The sequence below is a fragment of the Strix uralensis genome, chromosome 13 (assembly GCF_047716275.1).
Source record: "Strix uralensis isolate ZFMK-TIS-50842 chromosome 13, bStrUra1, whole genome shotgun sequence".
Lineage (NCBI taxonomy): Eukaryota > Metazoa > Chordata > Aves > Strigiformes > Strigidae > Strix > Strix uralensis.
This window is the reverse complement of record NC_133984.1, coordinates 10983356-11008788: the sequence shown is the minus strand read 5'-3', so window position 1 is coordinate 11008788 and position 25433 is coordinate 10983356. Positions and strand designations below refer to the sequence as shown.

The 25433-nt window shown below is 51.1% G+C and overlaps 2 protein-coding genes across 7 annotated transcripts in view; both read right to left on the bottom strand.

The window, feature by feature from the left end:
• Positions 1 to 396, bottom strand: part of DLG3 (discs large MAGUK scaffold protein 3) — an 80352-nt gene extending 79956 nt beyond the window's left edge. Inside the window, exon 1 of the mRNA XM_074882965.1 lies at positions 37 to 396. Within this exon, the coding sequence (XP_074739066.1) occupies positions 37 to 52 (16 nt within the window). The 5' untranslated portion in view covers positions 53 to 396. The remainder of the gene's footprint in view (positions 1 to 36) is intronic.
• Positions 397 to 540: 144 nt separating this feature from the next.
• On the bottom strand, positions 541 to 21194 carry GDPD2 (glycerophosphodiester phosphodiesterase domain containing 2). Of its 6 annotated transcripts, none has more exons than XM_074882975.1 (17): positions 21085 to 21162; positions 20744 to 20937; positions 16631 to 16672; positions 9228 to 9376; positions 7969 to 8072; positions 7801 to 7894; positions 7597 to 7656; positions 7166 to 7264; positions 6686 to 6779; positions 6094 to 6239; positions 5500 to 5582; positions 4804 to 4954; positions 4044 to 4259; positions 3037 to 3188; positions 2530 to 2677; positions 1741 to 1769; positions 541 to 1438 (listed from the first exon to the last, which is right to left on the bottom strand). In XM_074882975.1, the coding sequence occupies exons 4-17, from the start codon at positions 9339 to 9341 to the stop codon at positions 1123 to 1125; spliced, it is 1806 nt and encodes a 601-aa protein (XP_074739076.1). In that variant the 5' UTR covers positions 9342 to 9376; positions 16631 to 16672; positions 20744 to 20937; positions 21085 to 21162; the 3' UTR covers positions 541 to 1122. The 6 variants fall into 6 exon arrangements, with proteins under 6 accessions (XP_074739076.1, XP_074739078.1, XP_074739079.1 ...); XM_074882980.1 differs by adding an exon at positions 2207 to 2289 and having other exon boundaries at positions 1240 to 1438; positions 20744 to 21191; XM_074882977.1 differs by lacking the exons at positions 20744 to 20937; positions 21085 to 21162 and adding an exon at positions 18309 to 18500.
• Between the last annotated feature and the right edge of the window lie 4239 nt (positions 21195 to 25433).

Genomic DNA, 25433 nt, shown 5'->3' with positions numbered 1-25433 from the left:
GACCGGCGCTGCAGGCAGGGCAAGGGCGCTCCTTACCTTCCCGGCGGATCATCGCTCCGCCGTGCCCGGCGGCCGCGCTCCGGTCGGTGCCAGCCCGCGAACAGCCGAGCCGCCGCCCGCCCCGCCCCGCGGGAACCGGCCGAGGAGCCACCGCCCCCCGGCACCGCCTCCGGGAGCGCCTGGTCGCCGAGAGCTCTCCCGCTGCTTCGGCCCGCCCTGGGGCGCGGCTGCTCGGGAGCCCGCCGGGCTGCGGGGCGGCTCGGCCTGCGCACCCCGCCCCGGGAACCCCGGCAGGCACGCCCGGCTCGGCCTCCCCTCCCTCCCTCCCCGCTGCGGAGGGCCCGGCCCGGAGGAGCCCCCCGGCCGCCGGCACCGCTTCCCCGCGCTGTCACTAGATGGCACGGACGCGCCGCGGATCAGCGCCCGCCCCGGGCCGGTACCGGCTGGGCCGCGCCTGCCCCGGGGCCGGCAGCCCTCCAGGCAGGCGGGGCCGGCGGGGAGCGGGAAAGGGGGAAGGAAACACTTATCAGACCTTCCGGGTCTGTCTACCACTCCGCTGATTTATTGACATAAATAGGTAGGAACAAGTAAAACCGACCCGATCCCCCTTTTCCAAGTTCAAGGCCCTGCTGCAGAGTGACCAACGCTGAGTCCCTGCGCTCCCCTCCCTCGCATACCTCCGCCACCTTGCAGCAGCAGAAGCGTGACCCTGGTCCTGCCAGCCCCAGGCACCCTCCACCTCCAGCCCCTGCTCCCTCTGCCCCCAGGAGCAACACGCACAGACTGCTGTGCAGGGTGCCAGCACCCTGACCTGCCAGTGTGAAGCCAGCAGCAGCAGGACTTGTGTCCAGCATTGGGGTGGGAAGAGCTCAGCTCCCTCTCTCCATCTTGTGAAAAGCCACCGACCCCACATCCCACCCCCTTTCCTATTCCTCAAGCCATGGGGGAGCAGGGCAGCACTCAGGGGAGCAGCACTTTAACCAAGATTTCCCAGCACTGGCTGCAGAGCTGGTGCTGAGAGGCAGAGGCTGCCCTTCCCCTGCACCAAACAACGACTCAAACCCCCACTAGTCTCCAAACCCCAGGGCAGAAGTCTTAGCCCCAGCACCGCTGGATAGATACTCAGCCCCCAGGCACAAGCCAGCCCCAGGAAATCCCTGCAAAGGCTCCAGTTCCTCCAGTGGGAACTGGGAACCCAGTTCCAGGTCTTTTCAGCTGAGGGCGGCTGTGTACCACACAAGGTGCCAGGAAGGCTATGAGGGACGGGAGGTTCAAGAAGGAGTCTGCAAAGGAAAGGAGCCTTGAAGCTGGCCTGAGGAATGCTCCCCCTGGGAGCTGGGCAGGTCTCTGGCTGCCCCTCCCCATGGCTGACGCAGGCCAGAGGGTCACTCCTGCATCAAGCTGTTGATCTTTGTGAGCAGCACGTCTGTCTCGGACTCTGGGGAGACAGAGAGAAAACAGAGTCATTGCAGGCAGCCACTATCCCACAGCAAGAGGCAGAGCTGCCTGAAAAGCAGGTTTGAGGAGACTCGGGGAATGTGGGATTCCCCAGCGCTGTCCCACAGGGCTGTTTGCTAAGGGCAGGACAGGAACTCCCTGGGCTGGGATTTCCTTCCCTCCCCAGGCCATCCCAAACTGCTCTGTCATGTTCAGCTGGAGAAAGCTGCCTGCCAGCTAGGGAGAGTCCCACAGGCACAGCCTGGCTCTGAGGGAGGGAAGCTCACATCTGTGCGCACTCACCCGCTGGCCGTCTTCTCTGGGAGCATTTCCTAGGAGATGGAATAGGATTGATGTTAGCATGTCAGTCTGGCCTCCCCCTTCCCTCCCCGCTGGAGACTATGGGGTCCCACAGGACACACAGTCAGTCCTGCTGGGATCTGCTCTTGACACTGGTAAAGGAGCAGGGCCAAGGTCCCCCAGCCTCAGCCCACCAAGCCCTGGGCTGCACAGCGAGCTAGTCAGTGTGTCCTAAGGCATCCAGCTGCTCAAGGAAGGGTCAGGTGAGATTTTTAGCTGCAGCCTGGTGATAAAAGCTGCCTCCACACACTGTCTCACTCAGCCAGACAGGAGAAGGCCCCTCAGGATCTGAGTCCAGAGAGGGGTAGCAGCAGATACAACTGGGTTCGGGTATGTACCAGCCACCCAGGGCACACTACAGCCACCTCTAACAGACCTGCCCCAGGAGGGCAAAAGGGATCAAACCTACTTCAGCAAGAGGAAGGCCCAGAGGATGGCAAGGAAGGAAGCGCAATCTACAACAATCCAGATCATGAGGTACGTGCTGCTGGGCTGCAAGGCAACAAGACAAGCCATGAACAGCAGCCAGGGGTGGTGTGGTGGTGGCACAGCCCATCCTGCTGTACCAGCAGTCCCTTCTGCAGGGTCACATGTTCCCATGCCAGCACAGCACTGAGCAAAAGCCACCCTCCAGGCAGCTGGCTGCCCAGGGCTGCTGCTGAAAGGGACCCACAAGTGCCTGAGGCACAGGGCTGTGGGGCAGGCTGAAGGATGAAGGGGTGGGTCACTTACGAGCAGCCAGATGGGGTGTTTCATCTCCTTCAGCACCTGACAGGCGTTGGTGGTGACAGAGCTCACCCCAGAGCACCACAGAATGGAAAAGAGCCAGGGCTGGTTCACCACATATAAGTTGACAGAGATGTTGTCCTGGCGGTACTGCCTGCATAGGGACAGCGGTGGTCAGAGCAGCAGACAGCAGGGTGCCAGCACACTCTGTGTACAGCCAGAGAGGACTCTCTATCTGGGATGTGATCCAGCATTTGCAGCCACATGGAGCAACTGTCTGGAGAGCCAGACCCAGGGCAGATTTGCTGGCAAGGCAGAGGACTGCAGCCAGCTTCATCTCCTGCACCAGCCCTGCCTGATAAGGCATGCTTGTCCGCAAGGCTGTAGCACACACCCAGCCTTTTCCAGCAGTACACCAGCACTCAGCCTCAGCTGGCCCCTGGGACAGAGCTGGGACAGTGCCCAGGCCCCACAGCCCATCACTTCCAGGCTCCTGGGCACAGGGCTTTCTACCTGATCTCCTCAGAACTCATGTCCTGGTAGGGCAGATTGACATGCAGCAGTGGCTCCTTCTCATTCTGGAGTCTCTTCCGGCCATAAACTTGCTGAACGCCTGGGGCTTGCTGTTTGACCTGTTCCCTGAACCCATCCGGCAGCCAGAGGACCTAAGCAAGAGCCAGAGAGTACATGCAGAGGAGAGGTGCTCCAGAAAGCTTGCTCTCTTCCAATATTTCCCTTCAGGTCCAGGCACACATGGCCTGCTCAGTCAGCTGTTTCCTGCCCCCCTCTCCACACTTAGCTCCTCCCTGAGGATCTTAGCCAGGACAGTCTCCCAAGAGCTTGCCCCAGCCAAGAAGTAAGCACAACAGACCCCACTGAGGGGAGAAAGCAGTTCCAGCCTAATAAAGCTGCAACAGTTATGTCCCTTCTGGGTCCTTGAATGGATCAAGCAGTGCATTCTTTTGGCCCCAACTCTGCAGCAAGAATACATCTTGGATCAGCATTACAGTACAAGCCTTTGCTGTGTCCCCTCCTGCTCTACATTCCCAAATAACCAAGAAGGGAAGGCAATTTGGGTGCTAATTCATCCCCTCAGGGCAGCACGTGTCCTGTGCTGAAGAGGTTGGATGAAGTGCAAAGGCAACACAGGAAGTTGCAGCTGGAGTCCAAGAGCTGCGGGGAGAGGTGTGGCACAGTGTGGAAGCCTGAGCATTATTTTCCTGCTCTTGCTAGCACTGTTGGTCCCCTCCCTAGACTGAGTCACTGTTTACACACCAGGGTAGCCAGTGCTGCGGAACCAGAGTATTTAGACATGTCTGAAGGCATTAACCCCCAATTATTGGCAATTTCTCCCAACCTAGAGGAGGGTTAGGTCTGGACAGAGTTCCCCAGCAGGGATCAGATACAGGAATGTGGTGTATGGGGTGACAGGGATGCTCAGTGGGGTTGGCAGGGCACCTCCCATCACGGCAGGGGTGTGATAGCAGGGCCCAGCAGTGGTGGGGTGGTGGCCAGCTCACCTGCTGTAGTGGGATGCCTGACTGTAAGATCACTTCCAGGGTGGCATTGACAAAGCTCTGGTAGTCACTGTGGTTCTCAGGCCGGAGGTCAAACATGATGGAGATATTGCTCTGCTTGGCTGCTTCTAGCACCTGTTCCAGGGATGGGATCTTCTGTTGAGTCGCCTGGTTGAGATCGCCATCAGAAAGACTCTGCACAGTGGGAAATGGCCTCCGCTGCAAGGGTGAGAGTGTTAGTCATCATAGGCAGAGCCCTGTAAGCTTCTACCTCCCAAACTGGTGCCTGGCTCTGGCTCTCAGTTTCCTACAGTGGCCTCTCCAGTGCAGACAGGCACAGGGATCCTTCCCCTGCACATGCACAGGGCACCTCTACCCTTCTCCCCACTAACAGTACAGTTCAAGCAGTCCCAACACCTGTGGACATTCAGAGCAGCTGCTCAGCAGCTGGTTAGTCACCTTTTGGTAAGAGCCTTGCCACAGCTGCCTCCAAGCCCAGGCAGGCTGTGCAGCTCAGAGCAAATTCATGAGACATCTCCCCTCAAACCAGCCTCCTCCATGACTCAGCTGAGGAGTCAGAACAAACCCCAGCTTGGGGCATAACCACACCCAAAGGATTCATGCAGGCATGGAAGTGCTTCTGCACCCTGTCCAGGTGTCTGCCAGGACCAGCACTCCAGAGGAAACCTTCCCCAGGGCAAGGGCTCATTTTTCACCCACAGACACACACATCCCTGACCAGCTGCCCTGGGGGCATCCTCACCTCCAGGAACCAGCTGCCAGCATCCAACTGCTGGAGGTCTGTCCAGTTGAAGGTGGTGCTGTTTAGGGCAGCTCTCTCAGGGAACACAGCCTGCACGTTGGTGGTCCTGATGAGTTCCTCATCATGCATGAGGAATGGGACCCCATCAGCACTGGCAAAGGAGCAGAGATGGAAACTCTGTGTTGCAAGCTGTTTGTCTCTTATCCCTGCCCTGGCATTTCTGCCCCCTCCCAGCCACTCTGCTAAGGTAAACCCCACCCTGATGCCTACTTGTGGTCCTCTACACAAAAAGCTGTGTCCAGAAAGCACAGAGGACCTAGAGACCAAGTCAGGAACCAAGTAGTTCTTTGCACACTGAAACAGCTGTCCCCATAGCAGGATTGCATGAGATGAACTAGAACCAGGGTCTGTTTTCCACACGGTGCCCCTCCCCGATGGTGCCTCCCTCATAATGCCCTGGAAGGCAACCTGCGTGGGGAGGACAGAAATCCAGTACCTCTCCCAGATCATTGGGACACCAAGCTGGAGCCAGTCCCATACTGGGAAGGTGAGAATGGCAGAGCCCTTTGAACAGGGCTGCCTCCAAACGCAGGCTCTATCAGTCCTCCAGGCGTGTTCTAGAACATGCCATGCAGGAGGTGACATCCCAGGACACACAGGCCCCTTCCTCCCTCCGAGTCCCTGATGCTCCTTTACCTCACCATGACGTCCGTCTCAAAGACTTGCACATCACAGTCCACTGCCTTGTGCAGTGACATGAGGGTGTTTTCAGGGGCCAGCTGAAAAAGAAACAGTGTTAGTGCAGAGGGCACGAGCAGGAAGGGGTAGGAGACAGGCACTCACCCTGCCTGGCTGCACCCAGCAGCTTGGCTGGGCTCTAGGGCAACCACAGTGAGACTGGGGTGATCCTGGTAAGGGTCTAGGTAAAAGGGCTCAGTGCAGACAGCCAGAGCCTGCCTATTCCCTGCTTCCCAGCCCACACTACACAGCCAGGCTTCCTGCTGAGATCACCTGCTGCTGGTCCAGCAGCGCTCAGCAAGCAGCTCTGCCCTGCAGCTGCTGCGCCCACCCTCTGCACCCTGTGCTCACCCATCCTCCAAACGCTGTGCTGCCCTAGCTGCTGTGGGGATCTCTCTCTGCTGGGCTGGCCAGAGCTTGTCCAGGCCTGCAGCAGCAAGGGTCTGCTGCTGGTGCCCCATGGCCAGGACCAGCTTGGATTTTGCTGTCAGGGCAGCCTGCCTCATCCACCCTGACCACTGTGCCAGGACACTGCCAGCACTGGTCACTCACCATGGGTGCTCCTCGGTGGCCAACTAGGGCTGGCTTGGGGGGCAGCTGGTTCTCCTCCATGATGCAAGGGGAGGTGATTCCCAGGGGAGCCAGATACAGCGCAATCATCACCATGCAGTACACAAGCAGCAGAAACACCTTGAGACCTGCAGGCAGAGACAGAGAAGATAGAGGGATGAGGTACAGAGTAAATATTTTGCAGGCCATTACGAATAAACCAAGACTGCTTCACCTGGCATTAACTTATGGTTGCCCTAGGTCAGGCATTGCATTCCCAGCCTCAGGAACACTACAGATTTATTCTTGGCCCACTACATGTCCTTGTACCCCAGCCCAGCACTTCTGCAGGACTCAGTCTGCCATCCACAGCCCTCCTTCAGCTGCAAAGCAGTGACAGCTGAAACTGCACCAAGGGCTAGGCATAAGAAATAGCAACCAAGTGCAGGCGTTACTACCAGACTGAGTCCTGGGCACCTGTTCCCACTGCACTGATGCTCTCTGTGCACCACTCTGCCACCAGTGCCACTTGTTTGGGTGGTAGGAAGCAGGGCACCAGCCGAGGGCGGAGGCGGAGACCTTGGAGGGCAATTACCTCTGTTTCGGGTGCGGTAGATGAAGCTGGCCAGGGGCCAGGCAAGGAGTGTCATTCCCCCCACGATTCCAATGTGCAGGAAGGGACCTGTTGCCTGGGGAGGTAAAGGCAGGGGGTCAGCCAGCACCAGCCCAGCCCCTGTCCCAAAATTCCACATGCTGTAATGCCAGGGATCTGCCACTGCAGCCAGCAGCACTGGAAGAGCCACAGTGCCAGGGAGGGAAGGACAGGCTCCTGGGGGACTGAACAGATTCCCTGCTCCGGTCCAGCCACTGTTCATCACCCTGACTGCAGCTGCTCCAGGCAGGACTGCAAGACCAGGAGGAGCACCTTGCCTGGCCAGGCAGCAGAAGTCAAGGACAGGGAGTTAACCCTTATGGCACACGGCCATGCTGGGGGCTCCAGTCACCACCCTTCAGCTCATCCCACAGGCCACATAATGGGTACAGCAGGGGAGACTCTGGTATGGAGGTGACTCACCTGCAGGGAGATACGTGCACTTTTCCATTCCTCCGCCCACTTTATTCCCAGCCCTGTGAAGGCTGCAGCCACCGTCAGGGCAGTTAGGATCAGCAGGGTCTGTGGGGCAGGGCACAGGGCAGTTAGGGGAGAACACAGCATCTTGCAGGCCAGCTAGGCTTTGCCCTGACAGGTCAGGTATACTCCTCATTCCTTCATCTTGAGCCCCTACTTCCCCCATTTGGGTTTGCAGCTGAACTCTGTACCCCATGCTTTTAGCAAGGGTAATTCCCATCCCAGAGATGGCTGAGGGACAAATAGCTGCAGCCCAGCTCAGTGGGGACACACAGCCACTCTGAGGTCACAGCAGCTGTACGCAGCCCCAGTAGGCTGGTCGCAGCTTCCCAAGGTGCCAGGGCAGGCACCATCTCCCTGCAACCCCAGTGTCTCACCTTGTGCAGCCAGTGTAGCTTCAAGGGCTGGCCGCAGAGCTGCAAGCACAAAGCAAGGACCTGTGAGAAGAACAAGGAGATGTCAGAGCTGGGCTGTACTCCCCACCTCAGTTCTCCAAGGGCTCTGCACAGAGCACAGCAGCCAGCCTGAGCTTGGCACAGCTCTGTACCCCCACTAGCCCAGGTGGGATCAGCAGGGCTCACCAGCAGCACAGCCGAGTAGGTGATCAGCACAGCTGTAGCTATGAGCAGGACCAGGGACCAGTCTAGCCACAACTTCCTCTGCTTGAAGATGAACCTACCAGCAAAGGGGACTGTCAGAGGGGCAGGGGGGGACACAGGGAGCAAGGCTGGATGTGGGATCCTACTCACTCATTGAAGTTGTGGAAATCATTGAGGATGATGATGGCGAAGTAGAGCCACACCAGTGTGAAGAGAAAGACACAGAAGAGGAAGAAGAACCAGCTGTAGTCGCACTGAAAGCCAGAGATGACAGCTATGCACACACCTGCAAGGTACCTAGCCCCTGGTCAGGTTGCTGAGACCCCTGGGAGCACCCAGCCTGCAGCAGGGTGCACAGGGGATCACAGCAGGCACTGGCCTCATGGGTTCAGACACTAAGCTGCCCCATGGAGAGGGAACAGAGCTCCCCAGGAGAGCTGTTTTGGCCGGACCCATGCTGCAGGAAGATGGACCAGCATCTCCTACAACAAGCTAAAAAGCTGCCTATGCCAGGCTGCGGAGGACAGCCCCTGTGGCAGGACTGACACTTTTCTCATGCAGCAGCCCCTGGGAGCAGGCTGTGACTTTGGACATGGGAAGGGGTAGGGAGCCAGGTCCTGTGCCCAACTAGCTGGGTGATCTGTGGGCTGGGCTGAGAGGGGTGTGGTGCCTCAGAGCTGCCATTGCAGCAGTGAGCCTGCAGACTACTCCTGCCTGCCCAGCCTAAGCCAGGCCCACCTTCAGAGTATCCAGGCCCCAGTCCCATGTATGCAGGGAGGTGAGGGGTGCCACAGGTGCTGAGCAGGACAGCCAGAAGCCTGGACCAGCTCACACATTCCAGGCAAGACGGGACAAGTAGTGGCATAGCCGCTCCCGTGGGAGTTGGAGACCTTAGAGAATCCCAGGGCCTCACCCCTCCCAGGTTACAAATTGCTGGGGACACCCCCTTCCAGCACCCCATCTGATGGGGCCGCACCCAGCCCAGGAACCGTGCCTCCCACGTGCCTTGCCAGGCACTCAGCGCCTCAGGACTTGCCTGCCACGCTCAGCCCTCGGGGAGCGCAGCACTCTGCTCCAGGCACGCGCAAACCCTGCCGCAGACACACGCTTGGCTGGGCAGGGGACAGCCACGGCTCAGCCTTGCTGCTGCCAGTGCGCTGCTCTACCCTTCTTGTCATCCAGTGGGAACAGACAGCTCAACCTCTCACAGCTCCAGGCAGAGAGGGTGCTAGGTAGCACCCCAGCTTTCTTGGGGCTCAGCCCTGGGGAGCAGGACCAGTGGCAAGGGGTCAGCAGCCTAACTTCTGGGCTGAATGCCCCAGCCAGAGCCATTCCCCACCCTAGCCACCACTCTGAGCCTTCCACACAGGGGCTGGCCAGCCCCAGCTCAGGGTCACGCATGGTATCACCTTGGTGGTTCTCAGGCCCTTCCTCTTCTCCTTCTTGGCAGTGATCCACTGGCAGCTGTAGAGGCATAGCAGGCAGGTGGCACAGGGGCGGCAGCAGCCGGGGGAGTCTGCCATAGTGCCGGGCTGTCCCAGGCCAAAGGTCAGGTGTCCTGCGGGGATATACACAGTGTGTTGGCACAGACCTCCCAACACACATGACCCCCTGTCCCATGGGGATGGGGCACTGCAGCATCCTGGGTTCAGGTACCCTGGCAAGCAGCTGCCCCAGAGCCCTGGGACATAGCGGGGCTGCTGGCCATGTCCCCAGGCAAGGCATGGTGCCAGGAAAAGCGGGAGCACAGGGTGGAGCCCAACCTGTTCAGCAGGCTGCCCTGGGACCCTTCACTCAACAAGCTGGAGCAAGCCTGGAGCTGGCAGGGAGCAGGGCCTGCTCACCAGCCCACGGCTCCGTGCTCCACCTGGGAGCCAGAAGCACTATGCAGGCTCCAGGGGCCAGCAGCCTCACCAGCCAACTTGACAAATCTTGCACCCAGGCTTGCCAGGAGCAGCCCAGCTGCAAGGACCATGCAGCCCCATGCCACAGCCCAGGACTCCTGCTGCACAGCTGGGGGTGTGTGCAACAGCCGGGGAAGTTCCTGTTCTCCTTCCTAAGCCCAGGTCCTCTCAGAGGCAGCGCCATCCTAGCAGCCCTCCAGCTCAGCTCTCACAACAAGGGGTCATCAGGGGGCTGGAGGAGCTGCAGCTGAGCCAGCACTGGATGGTTGTTGGTCCAAGCATTACAGAGAGAGGGGGGAGAGTGGCAGTTATGGGGGGAAACCCATTGATACACTCACAGGCACCCAGGCTGGGTGTAAGGCTACCATTGAGTTCCCTACACACTGGGAAGGGGATAGGGCCAGGACTCTCTGCTGTGGTCCCCAGATTCCTGGTGCTCAGCTGGAGGAAGCAGGGAGCCCCAAACAAGGTCTCCCTTTATCCACCCCAAGAAACCCCATTACTGCTTGCCATGCTGCAGAGCCGCTCCTCTCATCACAACCTCCCCAACAGGTCAGTCACCCCTCACAATGCTATCACCCCACAGATTAAGCCAGGCTCTCATTTCACTACAACCACTGAGCCAGGCATAGGAGTCAGCTGACCACATCCTCCCTAATGTTAGGGGCAAGGGTGTGTCTAGCAGGGCCATGTCCCATCCCAACCTGGGCCCTGCAGAGGGGGAGCAGAGCTAGCCCAGGCCCTCCTAGCCCCAGCCAGCCACACCAGAGTGGCTCTGCCATGCCCTGGCTACGGCCAAGGTCAGCCTGGTCTCCCCTTGTGCCACAGCAGCACCCCAGCACAGCATCTTGCTCCCAAATACCACCAGTATATTGTTCTCCAGGGCTGGGATGCAGAGTCTCCCCTAGGACCCATACAGAGCAGTGGCCACTGGGGCACACACAGCCAGATACTAACCCGAGAGCAGGGCCCCTAGCCTGCCCAGTCGGCTTCTGCAAGCTGGGGGAGGCCTGGGGGCTGCCATCAGTAGGTCCAGCCAGCCAAGGTGCTGGGCAGCACAGCAGTGCCCACATCTGCTGCCCGCTCTGTCTTCTAGGGACCAGATCAGCAGCTGTGATCTGCTCAGTGATTGCACTGAAGGAGCCAGCCCTAACATAAGTGCAGGAAACCATGGGACCAGACAGTTTCCCCTCCCTGATGCCCAGGGGCTCTGGCTGCAGGCTCATACCCCTGCTGTCACCAGAAGGGGCACCCCTTCCACCAGGGAACAGCAGGCTCAGCCAGGATCCCCTGGGACTCATCCTGTCCCCCCTGTCTTGCTGCTCACACAGGCAGAGCACCAGTGCCAGCAGCTGCTCAGGGAAACCCTACCACCCCCCCCACCCCGGCTGGCTCCCACACATGGTACAAAGTACAGTAGGAGTGGCTGTGGGCACCAGTGAAAGTTCAGCACTCAGCTGCTCCAAGAGGCTGTTGCTGCCAGGACTGGAGCTTGGCAGAGAAGTGGCTGGCCACAAATTTATGCCAGCAGTGCTATCTGGAGGGTTCAGAGGGAAAATGCCACCCTGTTCCCCAGCTCAGAGTGAGACTGAAGCAGCAGCACCAGTAGTTATTGTGCAACATCCGTGCACAGGGCACAGGTGTGAAACAGAGCAGACCCTTGAAACAGCTCGGGCAACAAGGGAGGGGAAAACCGAGCATGAATAAAGAGACCAAGGTGGGAGCAGACCCTGCTCAGCTTCTGCTCCAGCTCCAAGGGGAGAGCTGCACAGGGGAAGCTGGGGGTCTGGCAGGGCTGGAAGGTGCCTTCCTTCACCTCTCAAACAACCCCCATGGCACACCCCAAACCCTAGTGTGGGGGGCACAGGGGGCTTGAAGGGGTGACAAACCCATTGCTACAGTCACCCACACAACAGCATGTGCTTGCAGCCCTGCAAGGACCTTTGTGCCCCAGGGGTGCTGGCACAGGACAACCAGGTGGCCATGAACAGGGTAAGATCCCCTTGCCCTTGCAGAGCCACACCAGCCCAGGCTGTGTGCCACCAGACATATCAGCAGGAGCTGACACCCAGCCCCACTGTCCGCTGACCTCACAGGAGGGAGAGCAGAGCTCCCAGGTCAGTGCGGGGAACAGGGTGACCCCAAAACTACAAGAGCAGCACAGCAGCACACCCCCCACTCCCAGCCTCACACCCCACATCTCCCCCATGCAGCCAGCCCTGGGCTCCCCATCCCCACTCTCCGGAGTGTGGGAACAGTACAGACAGCCCCTTTCCTTCCCTGCCTGAGCTGTACATAGGGCCAGGATGAACACCCCCCCTTGCCACTCTGCCAGCTCTCCTGCAGCTCCCATGGCAGCACGGGACGGTGTCCCCATGGCATGGGCTGCCACCCCAGGGCAGCAAGCCAAGCGGGCAAAATACCTGCTCCCTGCAGACGCTGGGATCCTGCAGCTGGGACGCCGGCAGGCCAGGTGAACGCTGGGGCTGGGCTCTCAGCTGGGCGTCCCTGTGTGCAGAGCCCTACTCTGCTCCTCTGCTGCCTGTTCACACCCTCCTGGGTGTGTTTGTGGCCCGGCAGGGCTGCCGATGCTGCCTGCAGGTCTGCACAGGCCGGGAGAGGCGGGCTGCCTGCAGCAGGCACAGCAGGCAGGGCTGGGGGTCAGGGCAGGCCCCCGCCAGCGGCTTTGTGCCCTGCCGACCCCAGCACAGCCTCTGCTTCGTGGCCGCTGGGAAAGCAGAGAAGGGGCCCAGGGGGGCGTCACGCGCCGCAGCACAGAGGAGTTTGCAGGCAGCCCACGCTCCAGACAGATTAAGGCTCTGGGGAGAGCTGTGGGAGCGAGGAAAACAGGTTGAGGCAGAGCTTCATGCATTACTGGGCCTTTGAGCAAGGGGCCGCGGGAGCCCCTCTGTCAAAGGGAGACTTTTCCCTTCCTTGCAGAGAAAGCCTGGGACAAACACATCCCAGATCACCACAGCTGGCCCGTCTGACACTCACTGAGGCATGCTTTAAAGGCAGAAGCACAGAGGTAAAAGCAACGTCTTGTCCTGAGCCAAGAGAAATACTTCAGAGCCAACGCATCCAAACTTTGCGAAAGCAGCAGATGAAAGAAGGCTCCAAGACAGGGGCCTGATGCCACCTGCAGATGGATGGGGCAACACTCTCCATCTCCTCTGCTCCCTCCCTGTGGCACAGCACAGCTGCGTCCTCCCATGAGAAGAACAAGGAGATGTCAGAGCTGGGCTGTACCCCCCATCTCAGTTCTCCAAGGGCTCTGCACAGAGCACGGCAGCCAGCCATCCCGAGCCAGGATGTAGAATGGGCGCTTGGACCTTTCTGTGCCAGTGACTTGCTCCATCATTGCCTGGGATCTCAGGGGACCTCCATGATCTCCTGCCACATGCAAAGAGCTGAGAAAGCTGATTTACAGGGAGGTGACAGCATCCTGCAGTGACACAGCAACTGCTAGACTAGGCAGAAGCCTCAGCACTCACCCCAGCAGCTGATCCTATTCCACACCATTATGATCAGTTTTGGCACAAACCATTGAACAGCTCCATGAAATGTGCTGATCAAATACATCTGCAATGCCTTATCAGTGGAGGGTCTGGAGCACTATGGGAGGGATTGTCTAATGACACCCCTTGCTCCACACCCAAAGGAGCAAGCTGAAAGCATTGCAATTGGCCAGGAATGCCCCTGGGATGAGCTAGCAACCCTGCACCCCAAATTTTGTCAGCTGCGAGCAGCTGGCCATGAGGTTCACCTCCCACATCCACATGCTCTGACAGCTCTGGCACAGACCAACTGTGGTGCCATGGGGCAGAGCAAACCTGCTGGCAGGGGTCTTCCCAGTGGGACTGTGCCCTGGGATGCAGACAGTCCATTTTACCAGATTTAAGGTATTTAGTGTTGGCAATAGGGTTGCAGATAAGGAGATGAAAAAGCGAGCACTGGGGTGGGGTGTGGGCAAAGAAGCACTTAAGCCAAGAACCAGCTTGGGCAGCAGGGAGGGGAAAACCGAGCATGAATAAAGAGACCAAGGTGATACTGGAAGAGCAGAGGTTGCAACAGAGCTCCTGCAGACCCAAAAGCTGTGGATTTTAGGGGTGCAAGGCAAAGCTGACAGGAGCAGCACTCCTCAGACACAGGCAGATGGAGCAGGGGGACTGGTGGCTCCCCCACGGATCTCCTCGGGTAGTGGCCGCTGTCTGACCGCGCCGGGCAGGACCCCACTTCTCTCTTGAAGGACAGACTGGGACAACCCCGACGCTGCGGAGAGAGCGAGGCCTCCGGGGGCCGCAGCGGGCCCTCGCCAGGGGACCCCCGCCACAGACGGGCGCGGAGGCCCCGCCTCTGCCCGCCAGAGGGCGCCGCCGCTCCGCCGCCTCAGAGCGCCGCCCCGCACTCTATGGTCGCGCAGCCGTTGCCGGCTCATGGCCGGGCGGTGCGGTCCTGCCCGGCGGCGCCTGGACACGGGCAGCTACAGAGAAAGGGAGCGGCTGCAGAGCCGCTAGTCCCGCGTGAGCCCTCGGCTTCAGCCCCGTGCGGAGCGGCAGCCATTTTTAATCCCCGCCGCCTGACGGCAGGAGTCAGCCATATTGAGCAAGGGCAGCGGCGTCGTATTGGTGCCTGTCAGGGGCGGAAGCCATTTTGAGTACTGGCACGTGCGGCGGGCGACAGCACCGCCCGTGCCCTGTCCGGGCAGTCCCGGCGCGGGGCCGCCAGCGGGCGCGCTGGGCCCGCGCTGCCGCCGCCTCAGCGGCCCGTTTCGCTCCGCGACGGTACTGCCGCCTCTGGAGCAGCTGCCCCCGCCAGCCGCTCCCTCAGAAGGGCCCGGTTTCCGGGAGCCTCCTGAGGGCTCTCAGGGCAGCTCGCCCGGGAGGCTCCTCGGGCTCCGCCTTCCACAGAGGTGGGCCTCAGCCGAGGGCTCGAACAGCTGCGGGTCCCCAGAGCACAGGCCTCACCAGGAGCTGCCTGCCACCTCGGATCGTTTTGATGTTGTACAAGGCCCGTGGACGTGACATACAGTGACATCTAGTTTGCTTCTGCCCGCGTTTTAGGTCTTCCTGTAGTTGATATTCACACAGGTCACTGAACTGAACTGCGGCTGGTTTGTGGTGAGGGAGATCTGCCTTGTCTCACCTCTGATCAAAGTGAGCCTCACTGGAGGAGCAGGTCCTGGCTACCTGAGCCCGCTACAGCACAGGAGTGAAGGTCATGGTTTCACAGAAAGTAAGGAGCTGAACTTAGAGATACCTCATGGCCACGTCCATCAGCCTGCCATAAACGGGGGCACCCTGGGCATACAGTGCTCTGCCAGCTTAGATGCTTGTCTGATCTCCAGGAGCCAAGTCACAGTTGAACAATTAAAGCTAACCGCCCAAATGCTAGCTAACAACCAGAATGTCAAGCTAGCTCAGCTCTACAGCTGCCTGACCATGAAGTCAGAAGTGCCAGAATTAGTTGGGAGCAAGACAGAAAATAATATCCCTGTCAGGACAGTCAAATCAGCTCATGAACAACATCAAGTGTTGCATTGCTGCAAGTAGAGTTTGTACCCTGCTTTCACTTGTGAACAGTCTCATCTGTAATTATAACTTTACTAGAATTTAAAAGAACACTAACAAACACACAGAGAAATGGTCTAAGTAAGCAGGGAACCTTGTGTTGGGCTATCACAGTTCAGCTGAAGTTCTTTTTCCCCCACTTTTAACTTGGGGAGCAGAGAAGGTATTTTCAACATGTGGAAGTGACTCAATGGCTTTATGTTAGGTTCTTGTTTGTCAACTGAACCAGTCACAAACCAGCCTTTTCAGAAAAAGACATAAGCCAGTGTTTCACTTCTTTTCACTATACTGTGTGTAATTGACAAGAAATACAGCTTTTAAGTCTGCCTGGTTTAGAGAATGTTTTCCCTTCATGTAATCTCCCTTAGGGCTCAAGACCTGGGATAAAAGGGTAAGGCAACACAAGTTTCTCTAACCATTATTTCACACTCTCTCAGCTTGTAACAGACAACAAAAATTCAGTGTATCACCATTCCTCTGCTGTCAACACTTTAAAAGCCAGTGGCACAGACCATGCTTTCACCTCAGCTGAACTACATAAACTGATAGGCCAAGACAAAGATCTCTCCATCATGGATTTAAAAATCCCTACTTGCTGATAAGCCACAGTAATATAGAACTTGATACATTTTGAAGCTATCTTGCATAGACACATTAAGTTGTTCGAAAGAATTACTTAGAAGGTAAAACGCCTGTTTAAGGGAGGGTATATACATCATGGCACTAGTCTCAATGGTTAGGTCTCCTAAAGGCCAGAAGTTTATAAGGAATTAAAGTCTGTGGTGAGCAAACTTTGGATCAGAGATTTCCCCCCCTCAGAAGTAGGCTAGTTAAGGAGATCAGGAATGCAGATTGTGAGAGTATCATTCAGCATGAGAAAAACCTCTGTGGAGAACTGTATTTATTTCAGCTCTTACCACTGAGTTTATGATACAAGGCAAATCACTTGACCCAAACTTTTCATGGGTGGTCCTTATAGTTTTCATTTCCTGAGTACTTGAAAATAGCATGGGGCTGATTTTCAGGAGTGCTAATCATTCATTGTTGTAATTGAGATGAATGATAGGAGCAATGAGGATCAAATGATAATGAGTGTTAAGAGTTCAGACTGCACAGTAACAGCAGATTGAGCCCTGTACCAGCACAGCATTTAGCCCCAATGTTTTCATAGGAACCTAACACCCCTCAAGGGTTTATGGAGATACATTTATTGATGGACAGAGAACACTGACTTTTACAAGACCACAGCAGAAAAGCAGAAGGTAATCTGTTCAGTAAGCATTATACTGTATACATACAGTTAGGAAATGATTTTTTAGGCATAGTGTCATGGCATACCTAAAGTTGGTAATAAGACAAAGAAAACTTTTCTGGGGGTCCCTGAAAAAAAAAAAAAAAGAATTCAAGCAGACAAGTCTTGCTTTAATTTGAAAAAAATTAGTTACCAGATTCTGATATTTCTGTTAGAGATCTGTCCTGTAAGATTTCAAGGACTGAAATAATTGGTTTTGTTCAGATGTAGTTTTTTCTTTTTGGAGCTTGAACTAGTTTGGAATTTGAAGATGTTTATCATTTGTCATTTCCTAATTGCCTTATTGCATACTTAACTGAAGCCACACAATAACAAACTGAAGCCAAATCTTAAGTATTACATTTAAGATACAGTAGAAGGGATGTTCACAGGGTATACTCACATGCAATTTTGCATCTTAAACTACATATTTTTGGTTTTTGTATCATCTACAAAGGAAGCTGACTAATTTAATTATAGCAGAACTGTTGTTCTAGTTAGTCCGTTTCCTTTATAGGGATAATTAGCTTTACTGGAGGTTAGATTGTAGGCATAACTTACTGAATGGGGCAACACTGATACTCTGCAGACTTCGTTCCACTTGCTCTGCATTGAAAAAACATACTTGAGCGATATCAGTGGTTTATGTTATTTTCTGGCCAATATTTTTGTTTTTTCCAGAAAAAATATAATACTTGCCAAGAAGTGTAAACTATCTTATCTGCCACTTCCATTGTTCTACATGTACTACAGAAACATTTTCATTTAACTTTTTTTGTTGTTTACTAAACTTGCAAGACATACCAATATTTTAGCACTGGGATAAGCCTTTGCTATGGAGTGTTTGTTCCTGATGCATCTCTAATTTCTGTTCAATTATAGTTACTCTAGAACAGCATTTTTGCCCCACTTTCAGAATATAAAAGCGGCTGTGAGATCACCATATTATGGCACATGATGGAACACAAAATCTATTTGTTGCTTAAGCTGCGTCATTTCTCATTGTTTCAGAAGCCTTCTATGAAGTCGTTACTGCTCACTGATGTTACTGTTAAGCCACATTGTTACAGCATTACTGAGGAGCTAACAGCACTCTCATAGGATAAGACTCTGAATCAGTGTTCACATCAAAAACAAGCTTAAGTACTTGACAAAGAAAAGTTCAACTCTCAAACTATAATAAGCACTTCCTAGGATACAGCCTAAGCTCCTAAGCACCTAACTTTTAAGTGCTTGCTTTGTATTCAAGTGAAACACAGACAGTGGTTCAAGTTAGTCCTTGGTCAAAGAATACCACTTCTGATCCCCTGCTAGCCACATCACTCATGGGATGCTAGCCTTGCTACTCTATAAATCTAGACATAGAGAACAAAACTCTTGCATGTCCATTTTACTATCACTTCCTTATTCTTAAATAGGTTATCTAAGAATAAATAACACTGAGAGTCATGATGTGCTGTAGCCAGTAATGCTCCCATTATACTTATAGCATTACTACATTTTTCATCCTAATACCTACAAGCTGTTCTTATCAGATAGCATCACAGAACTATTAGAGCTTTTCCTGTTGTCTTAAGGGAGACCATTAATTTACATTAGACAGTCTATAAAAGCAGCTTTCTCACACATGTAACTTCAGAGTATCTTATATTTTACAATTGCCATAAGCTATTAGCCTAAATGCTAAAAAAACCTAAGAAAAAGGCCCAAAACTAACACACTTACCAGGCAGAAGCAGCTTCTTCTTTCAAACTCCCCAGTACATGTAAGTAGCAGCTGTTTGCCATTACCAAATTTATAGGACCAGCCTCTAGAGCACTGTGCTGAGGGTAGGTTTATATAAAGGGCCCTTGCTAGGGAGGGGTGAGTATTCTGGTGGGGAGGTGGTGCCTTATGGCCTTAGGTGGTTGGGGTATAGCTATTTTGTAGTGAAGCTAGCATGTAGTATTATTAACAGATGGGTAGTTTTTATTTAGAAAGGGGACACTTTGAGTCTAGAATGCTTACTCTAACTTTTTTTGTTCCCTGTAAGTATAATTTCCTGGCCATGTTCATTTATGGTTTGTTTTCTTGCACTTATTTAAGGCCTTTATAAGTGTTTCTGGGTAAAGGCTTTACTGAATTGTTTAATATAGCTAAAATATTATAGTGGTTAAAAAAAAAAGCTTTAGTGCTGTCTACCATCTGTTTTGTTACTTGACTGTTATAGATACCTACTGTGAATATAAGGATTCTGTTTTGGTAACTTCTATGTGAATTTTCTTGTGAGCTTTTAACTAGTGCAAAGGGTTGTGGGGGTTTTCTAGCTAGTGGTCTGTGTTTGTATTTTTTTCTTTGTATTTTCTTAGAGCTACTATGTAATCAGTATCTCTAGGGCTTGGTGTCTAGCTGCCTGTGGCTTCTCACATTCAGTGTTTATGGATAAAATGCTCATGTTTGGAGGGAAAAAGTGCCTCTCAGACTGTAGAAGGTGTGCAGTTGTGAAGACAACACTTTCTTGACATCACATGTTGGTTGGGGGGAAAAAAATATCTTTTTTTGCATTGAAGTTAAGAAAGTGCAAGTATAGCCTCTTTTATCTTGCTTCCTAGGAGACCCTCTTTTCTGGAACCTAGGCTGTAAGAGACACTTGCCACTCTTTCAAATGGAGTGGTTGACAGCATAGAGAGGTTTGACATCATGCCCAAGTGATTCTGATGAAGAGTTAGTACTAGAAAGTGTAGCAGAAAGCTATTTGTTTTTTTGTTTTTAATTTTCTGACAATGAAAAGCTGAATTTCTTGTGGTGGTGGAGAGACTCAGCTGTTAAGGCAGAACTTCAAAATGCAAAAACCTTAGGCTGCCAGAGCCCCTTCTACAACAGTGCTTTGGCTTCTACCTGAGGGACCTGCTGTAAATGACTGGTTCTGGTAAATTAAGGCTAGGTCTTGTAGCTTCTGCAGGTAAATACTGTCCAGAATCAGTGTTTCTCTGCTGTCAGCTTGAAGTGGCTGTGCCTGTTTGAACCTTCAAAATAGCTAAATACCTTTTTCCAATGAGCAAAGAGAATGTACTGTGGGAATGCATTAACAGCTTAAATGACCAATACTGTAGTATCTTGAATCTGTGCATGTATGGGCTATCTCTGTCGGAAGTGCATTCTTAGCTGCTTTGGAAATGATTTTCAAGTAGGTATATATGTGATCCTTTCTTTTAAGCCTATTAGCTTCCAGCTTATCTGGAAGCTCACCAACTTGTTCCTGCCAAGATGTAATTGATGATTGAAAATAAGGCTAGAATAAAAAATCATGTTTCTAGGTTGTTCTGCTTTTCAGTCAGTTCAAGCATTGCAGATTCAGGCATTACTAAGACCAGATAAATAGTAACTTTGGAGGTAGTGGTACTTAAAACAGCATGTATATATCTTTAGGACTCAGTGGATTCATGTGGCTAGGATATATAGGTAGGAATATGACACTAATGCTTACCTATAATTATCTTTATGCTTTTTTTTGCTTACCTACTCCAACAGATTGGAGTACTATAAGCAATTAGTTTACCATTTTCATGTCTCTTCAAGGTATTCTTTGAGCTTTCTGAAGTATCACTAGCTTTTAGTTGGGCATTGGTTAGCTGTCTGTTTATTAGGTGGTCATTTGCCTAATTTGTTTTGCTTTCTTTTGTTGGTGTTAATTGATAGCTTACCTTGGATCAGCTTGCACCCAGAAATGGATTTGAAGAACTTCTGCGTGATTTCCCAACAACTCATTGTTCTGCACTTGTACTCTTGAATGACAGTTGTTACTTTGTCTGGTCCTTTTTTCCCCAGCTTGCTTGTGTTTCACTCAGATGCAAATCTCATGCAGTTAACTAGCTTGTGTATTTAAAGGACATGCCAATTGCTTCCCTCCACAATGTAGCTTATGATAAAATCTTAATTTACTTTTATGCCTTTTGCTAAGTTATTATTGGGTTTTGCTGTTAAATTAAGTATTTGATCCTGTGTCTGGAACATTTGCATTAGGAAAATAATTTGCATTAGGAAAATAGACTTGTACTTCTTGTCTCCTATGTTGCAGCAGACATACACTAATACTCTCTAAGAACTTCTAGGCATTCTTGTGAAGTGCTCACTAGATAAGATACTTACACAGAGATCTAATGTCTATTCACAGAACTTACCTTTATTTTAAGAAGGTGCTTGAGTGCTCAGAAGAGGTTCTGTTCTTGTTTGGCAGAACTGGGCTGGTCCATGACTTACAAGTGCACGGTGGGCTCAGAATTTGTGAAGTTCATGAAGAGGGTGCTCTGTCTTGATCACTGCAGAGTGATGCTGATGTGGGAGCATCTGTTGCCTAAAGTCCTTATCTCCAGCACTGGGAAGAAAAGAAGCACACCTGGAGAAAAAGTCTTAAGAGCAAGTCCTGAGAGGACCTTCAATGGTTGAAATGGGTACTGAGATGAAAAATGCCGCTCTCTAAGTTTGCAGCTGTTGTACTTGGAGCTATCATCACAGATTGTACCTTGTTACATTAGACATTATAAAGCTATAGGATGAAGGTGATTGTTGCCTCAGGTACTTGCATTTGCTTTGTCAGATACAGTTACAGACAGATGGTTATGAGGAACTAAGAATATGCATAGCTCAGCATGAAGGGCATTTGTCTTGGCACTCTAGCTATTCTATCACTGTCAAGCTTGCTTTCTGGGTTCTGTAGAATTATGCAGAAGCTGAGAGTACTGCATGTAGTGAGACAGTCCCCACAAGCGAAGGCTAACATGGGAGAAAACAAAATGTGCTTGTTTGCAAAACAAAAGAAGTGGTGAGGAGAGTATAGGAGAATGCATTCAGGATGAATTTGAATGGAACAATCCCAAAACAGGGATGCAGCAGTGACTGAAGCTTAAATTGAGAGTTCTAGTTGTGTGATAAAATGTTAGGAATAAAACTGCAAATGTAGATGGATATTGCTGGGGCCTTGTGTCCAGACTGAGTTGTGTGTGACACTGGTATTTTGCTCCTGAATGCTGTTGGTAATCAGTGGTTTGAAAAAACAGCAGAAAGCTTACAGAAAGCTTTTGGGGTACTTCACAGTCCTCCTGGGGACTTTTGGAAACCCAGGATTAGATGCAGCCATGATCTAGTCTGTCTGTGTGGTTCCCACTACAGTGTAGTCCAAACTGCACCTCCCATGCTCTGTGGTGCTACAGGGGTGCTTGTTAGGTTCTCCTTACCTTCATTCACTTTTGTGATCGTGAATTGCTATGTTTGAACTGAACAGCTGAATAAACTTTGGGGAACGTTAGGCAAATTAGGCTAAGAATCACTTAAACAGTGCTAACTGCAAGATCTGACTTATTCCTGTTCTGTTGTAGTGCAAATACTTGTGTTAATTTTCACTGTCAGTCATTTCTGCAATATATAAACTACTTTTTCAGATGCCTAATTAAATATTACAAGTAGCCTGACCAGAAATGCTTTAATAAGAATACTACTTGAGGTTACTGCTACCAGAAATGTTATTTCCTTAAGTTATTCAATGACTGTAGTCTAATGACATCAACATCTGGACTGCTAAATGCTGTTAATGAAACCTTTTTTGTAACTACAAGCATGTTATCACATCGGTCCTACTCTAACTATTGAGAAACACAGACTTTGCAAAAACAGTAGCAAGTGGGAAATTCAACCCATGTTGAACTCCAATAAACCTTACCAAAACTCAACAGCATTATCTGAGAGAATGGGGTTTGCTGCAAAAGCACAAGTCAAAGTATTTAATGATAAAAAATGAAGGACAGAAGAGGTCAGAGGAGCAAGTGGAAGTGCTCAACATCTCATTGCTCAGACTGCAACTATCATTTCTTTGAAAGCAGTACTGTCATGTCCTGGCTGGAGGTGGGGGAAGCTACACTTTATCTGATTATGGAGCCTGGGAGTATTGTTATGGAGGATGTAAGTCTTAACCTTGATTTAATTGGCATAAATAGCTATGCTGTCCAAAGGAAAAAAAACTTAGGATCCTGCACTTAAGAGGAATAAATGATGTAGATTCTTTGGTGACTGTGGGCTGTTTGTCAATAGGCTGATTTGAGTAACTGATCTTGGGTGTCCTATTCAGTTACTTGCTTTGACAGATAGCTGATAGTCAGGTCTCGATTCCAGTTGAAAGCCTTGTGCCTAAGCTCCTGGTGAGGCATAGCAAGGCTGCTGTGTACTCTGAAACACTACAGATCTGAACAGATAATTTAGAGAAAATCTTTAAATAGTTTTCCAAGTGAAGCTTTTCATATGCTCTAGAGCAATGAATCAATTTTGGTTTTAATGACCATCTGTGCAACTCGCCTCCCCTAACTTTGCTGTCACTGAATTTGCCAAAGGTATAAGTGAAGAGTCCTGAAGAGCAGACAAGTTCCACTGCTATTATTGGAAATAAATAATTAAGTTCTCTAACAGCTGATGGGCTGTACTAAGCTTTACTGCACAAAAATAACTGTCCCTGTTGCATCTTTCTTGTTTCTCTAAGTTTATGTGGTAATCAAAAGAAAGATTCCATTAAAAATTCCAGGTGTCTTAACCTCTCTGTGTGCACACACACATATGTATATGGGGAAGGAAGAAACTGTTTGAAACAAAGCCCATTCTACAGCAAATATTTGATCTACCTAGGAGAGAGTTTACCTTGAAGGGCTGCCCAGAATTATGGGCTATGCAGTTATGTGATGTCTCTTGCATGTCACATTCTTTGTTGTAAGATTATTTGGCACATTTGCTTGAATCAAGCAAAAAAATGGCAGTCCCATCCCATCTGGCATGATGCATTGATTTTCAGCATGCTGAAGGCAACTCATGGGTTATATGCAGGTTTCCTCATATCTTTCTTGTGCTTTGGGAGAGCATGTGGAATATGAAATTGAGAGACCATCTGTAGAGTGTCCAAAAGCTGTTGGTGCTCTGATACTAACTACTGCAGGAGATGTGCACAGTGAATGTGTGCAGACTTTAACCTGAGCATTTCCTCACCCTACAAAGCTGCTCATGCACAGAGGTGATGCCACTAGGTTTTGCTCCTACTCCTAAGGTACAAAACAGAGGACTGCAAGCCAGCATTCTTGGGTTGTCTTCCTTGCTCTGCTTTCTGGCAGAGGACATCTAGTTTAGTTTTTCAGTGATGTCTGTGGGAAATGGATTTTACATGGCCTAAGTACTCACCTTCGAACATGGCCAAGCCATCTGGAAAGTGCTTTTGACTAGGTAAGGAACAAAGCTAAAAATGTGTTGCTTTTCATCTCATGGACTCCATCAAACTAAAAATACATCTTTCTTGGCAGGAGTTCCTGCAGTGTGTGAATCCAGCTGTGTACTTCTGAAGTCCAAGCTGCAAGATGTTTTGCATCAGAATATTCTACTGCTGTAGTGGTGTCTTACTACAGCTGAAAACTTCTGTGCATCATTTTATGGAAGGAGGAGTCTTGTCAGGCTTCTTTCATAGGGTTGTTCTTACTACTTATGACATTTGCTATACCTATGAAGTGGTTTATAGTGCTGCCTACAATTATTTATTAATGTAGCTCTTATGCCCAAGGAGCAAAAATGTGCCAGAACTTGCTAAATAGGTTTGATTCTACTATGTTGATGAATACTGTGTATCTGCTATTATTTACCTTAGCACATCATGCTGGAAGCCTGAAATGTTATTTAGTAGGGAATAGTCTCAATGACCTAATAAAAAAAGGTAAGGTAATACTTACAGTAAAAGGTTTCAACATGTTTTTCCTGTTTATTAACTCTAGAATATCTCTGAGAATGAAAGGACTGAAAATAATTAAAAAAAAAATCTCTCCTTCCCTATGCATTGTGCTTTTGGAGTTCCTTCCTCCTACACTTCTGAAATGGAAGAGCTAATTGCAAATATGCAAAGGGGTCTGCTGAATCCAGCAAAAAGTTGGGTTAGTGTTGGGGGTGTTTGCCAAGGAACACTTTAACTTCTCAGATTGAGACTCTTGGCTAATGCACATATTTTTAGCTGTTTAGGGGGATTTAATTAAGTAATGTATGTTTAACTACTTTGTGTGCATTATGTAGGTGTTATGTATTATTTTAAATTCTGAATGAGCCTCCCAGGATGTTAGTCACTTAGTTAACAGAGCTAGTTAAAGTTAACATGACCTTTAATTCTGTGGAATATTCTGACTTGTTTCTGAAGGTTTTTTCCTTTGTGTGAGGCCTAGATAATTGTGTTGCACTTTCTGTAAAACAAAACAAAAAACAACAAAACCAACCCCAGCCTCCGGATGGATGTTGTTAATAGGAATATCTTATGTTTTGGTATTCTTAGACCTATGCTTTGGAGATAAGCAAAAGGGACATGTATTGTGAAGAAATAGGATATAACCAGAGTTGTTTAAAAATGCATGCCGATCTTTTGTTTAATCTGTTATAGCATTGCTGCCAATAAAAGATTGGTAATGTTGATTTATGTTGCTGATTGGCTGTAATATTAATACCTCTAATCAATAAGCTGGGGTCATTATAGTCTTTTATTCACATTAAACCATTTATAATCAGCTATCAATTTTTCCTGCAGGAATTGCAAGGCTTCTGTGAGCATATTTTGTCTGTATATGCATGTGGGGAAGAAAACAGAAAAAAGCAAAAACTTGAATATTCCTACCATAGGGTCTTGCTCTAAGTATGTTGTGACTTAAGGAGAGGTGATGGGTAAACAGCCTGACTGCAAATGCTACATCAGGTGATTTTCTTTTTTTTTGTTTCAAGAACATAGTTGCATGCAGTCACAGAGGGATGAAGCATTTGGAGTAGCTTCCTAAATGGCAGGGGACTGGTAACCCAGATGGCTCTTTCTGGCTC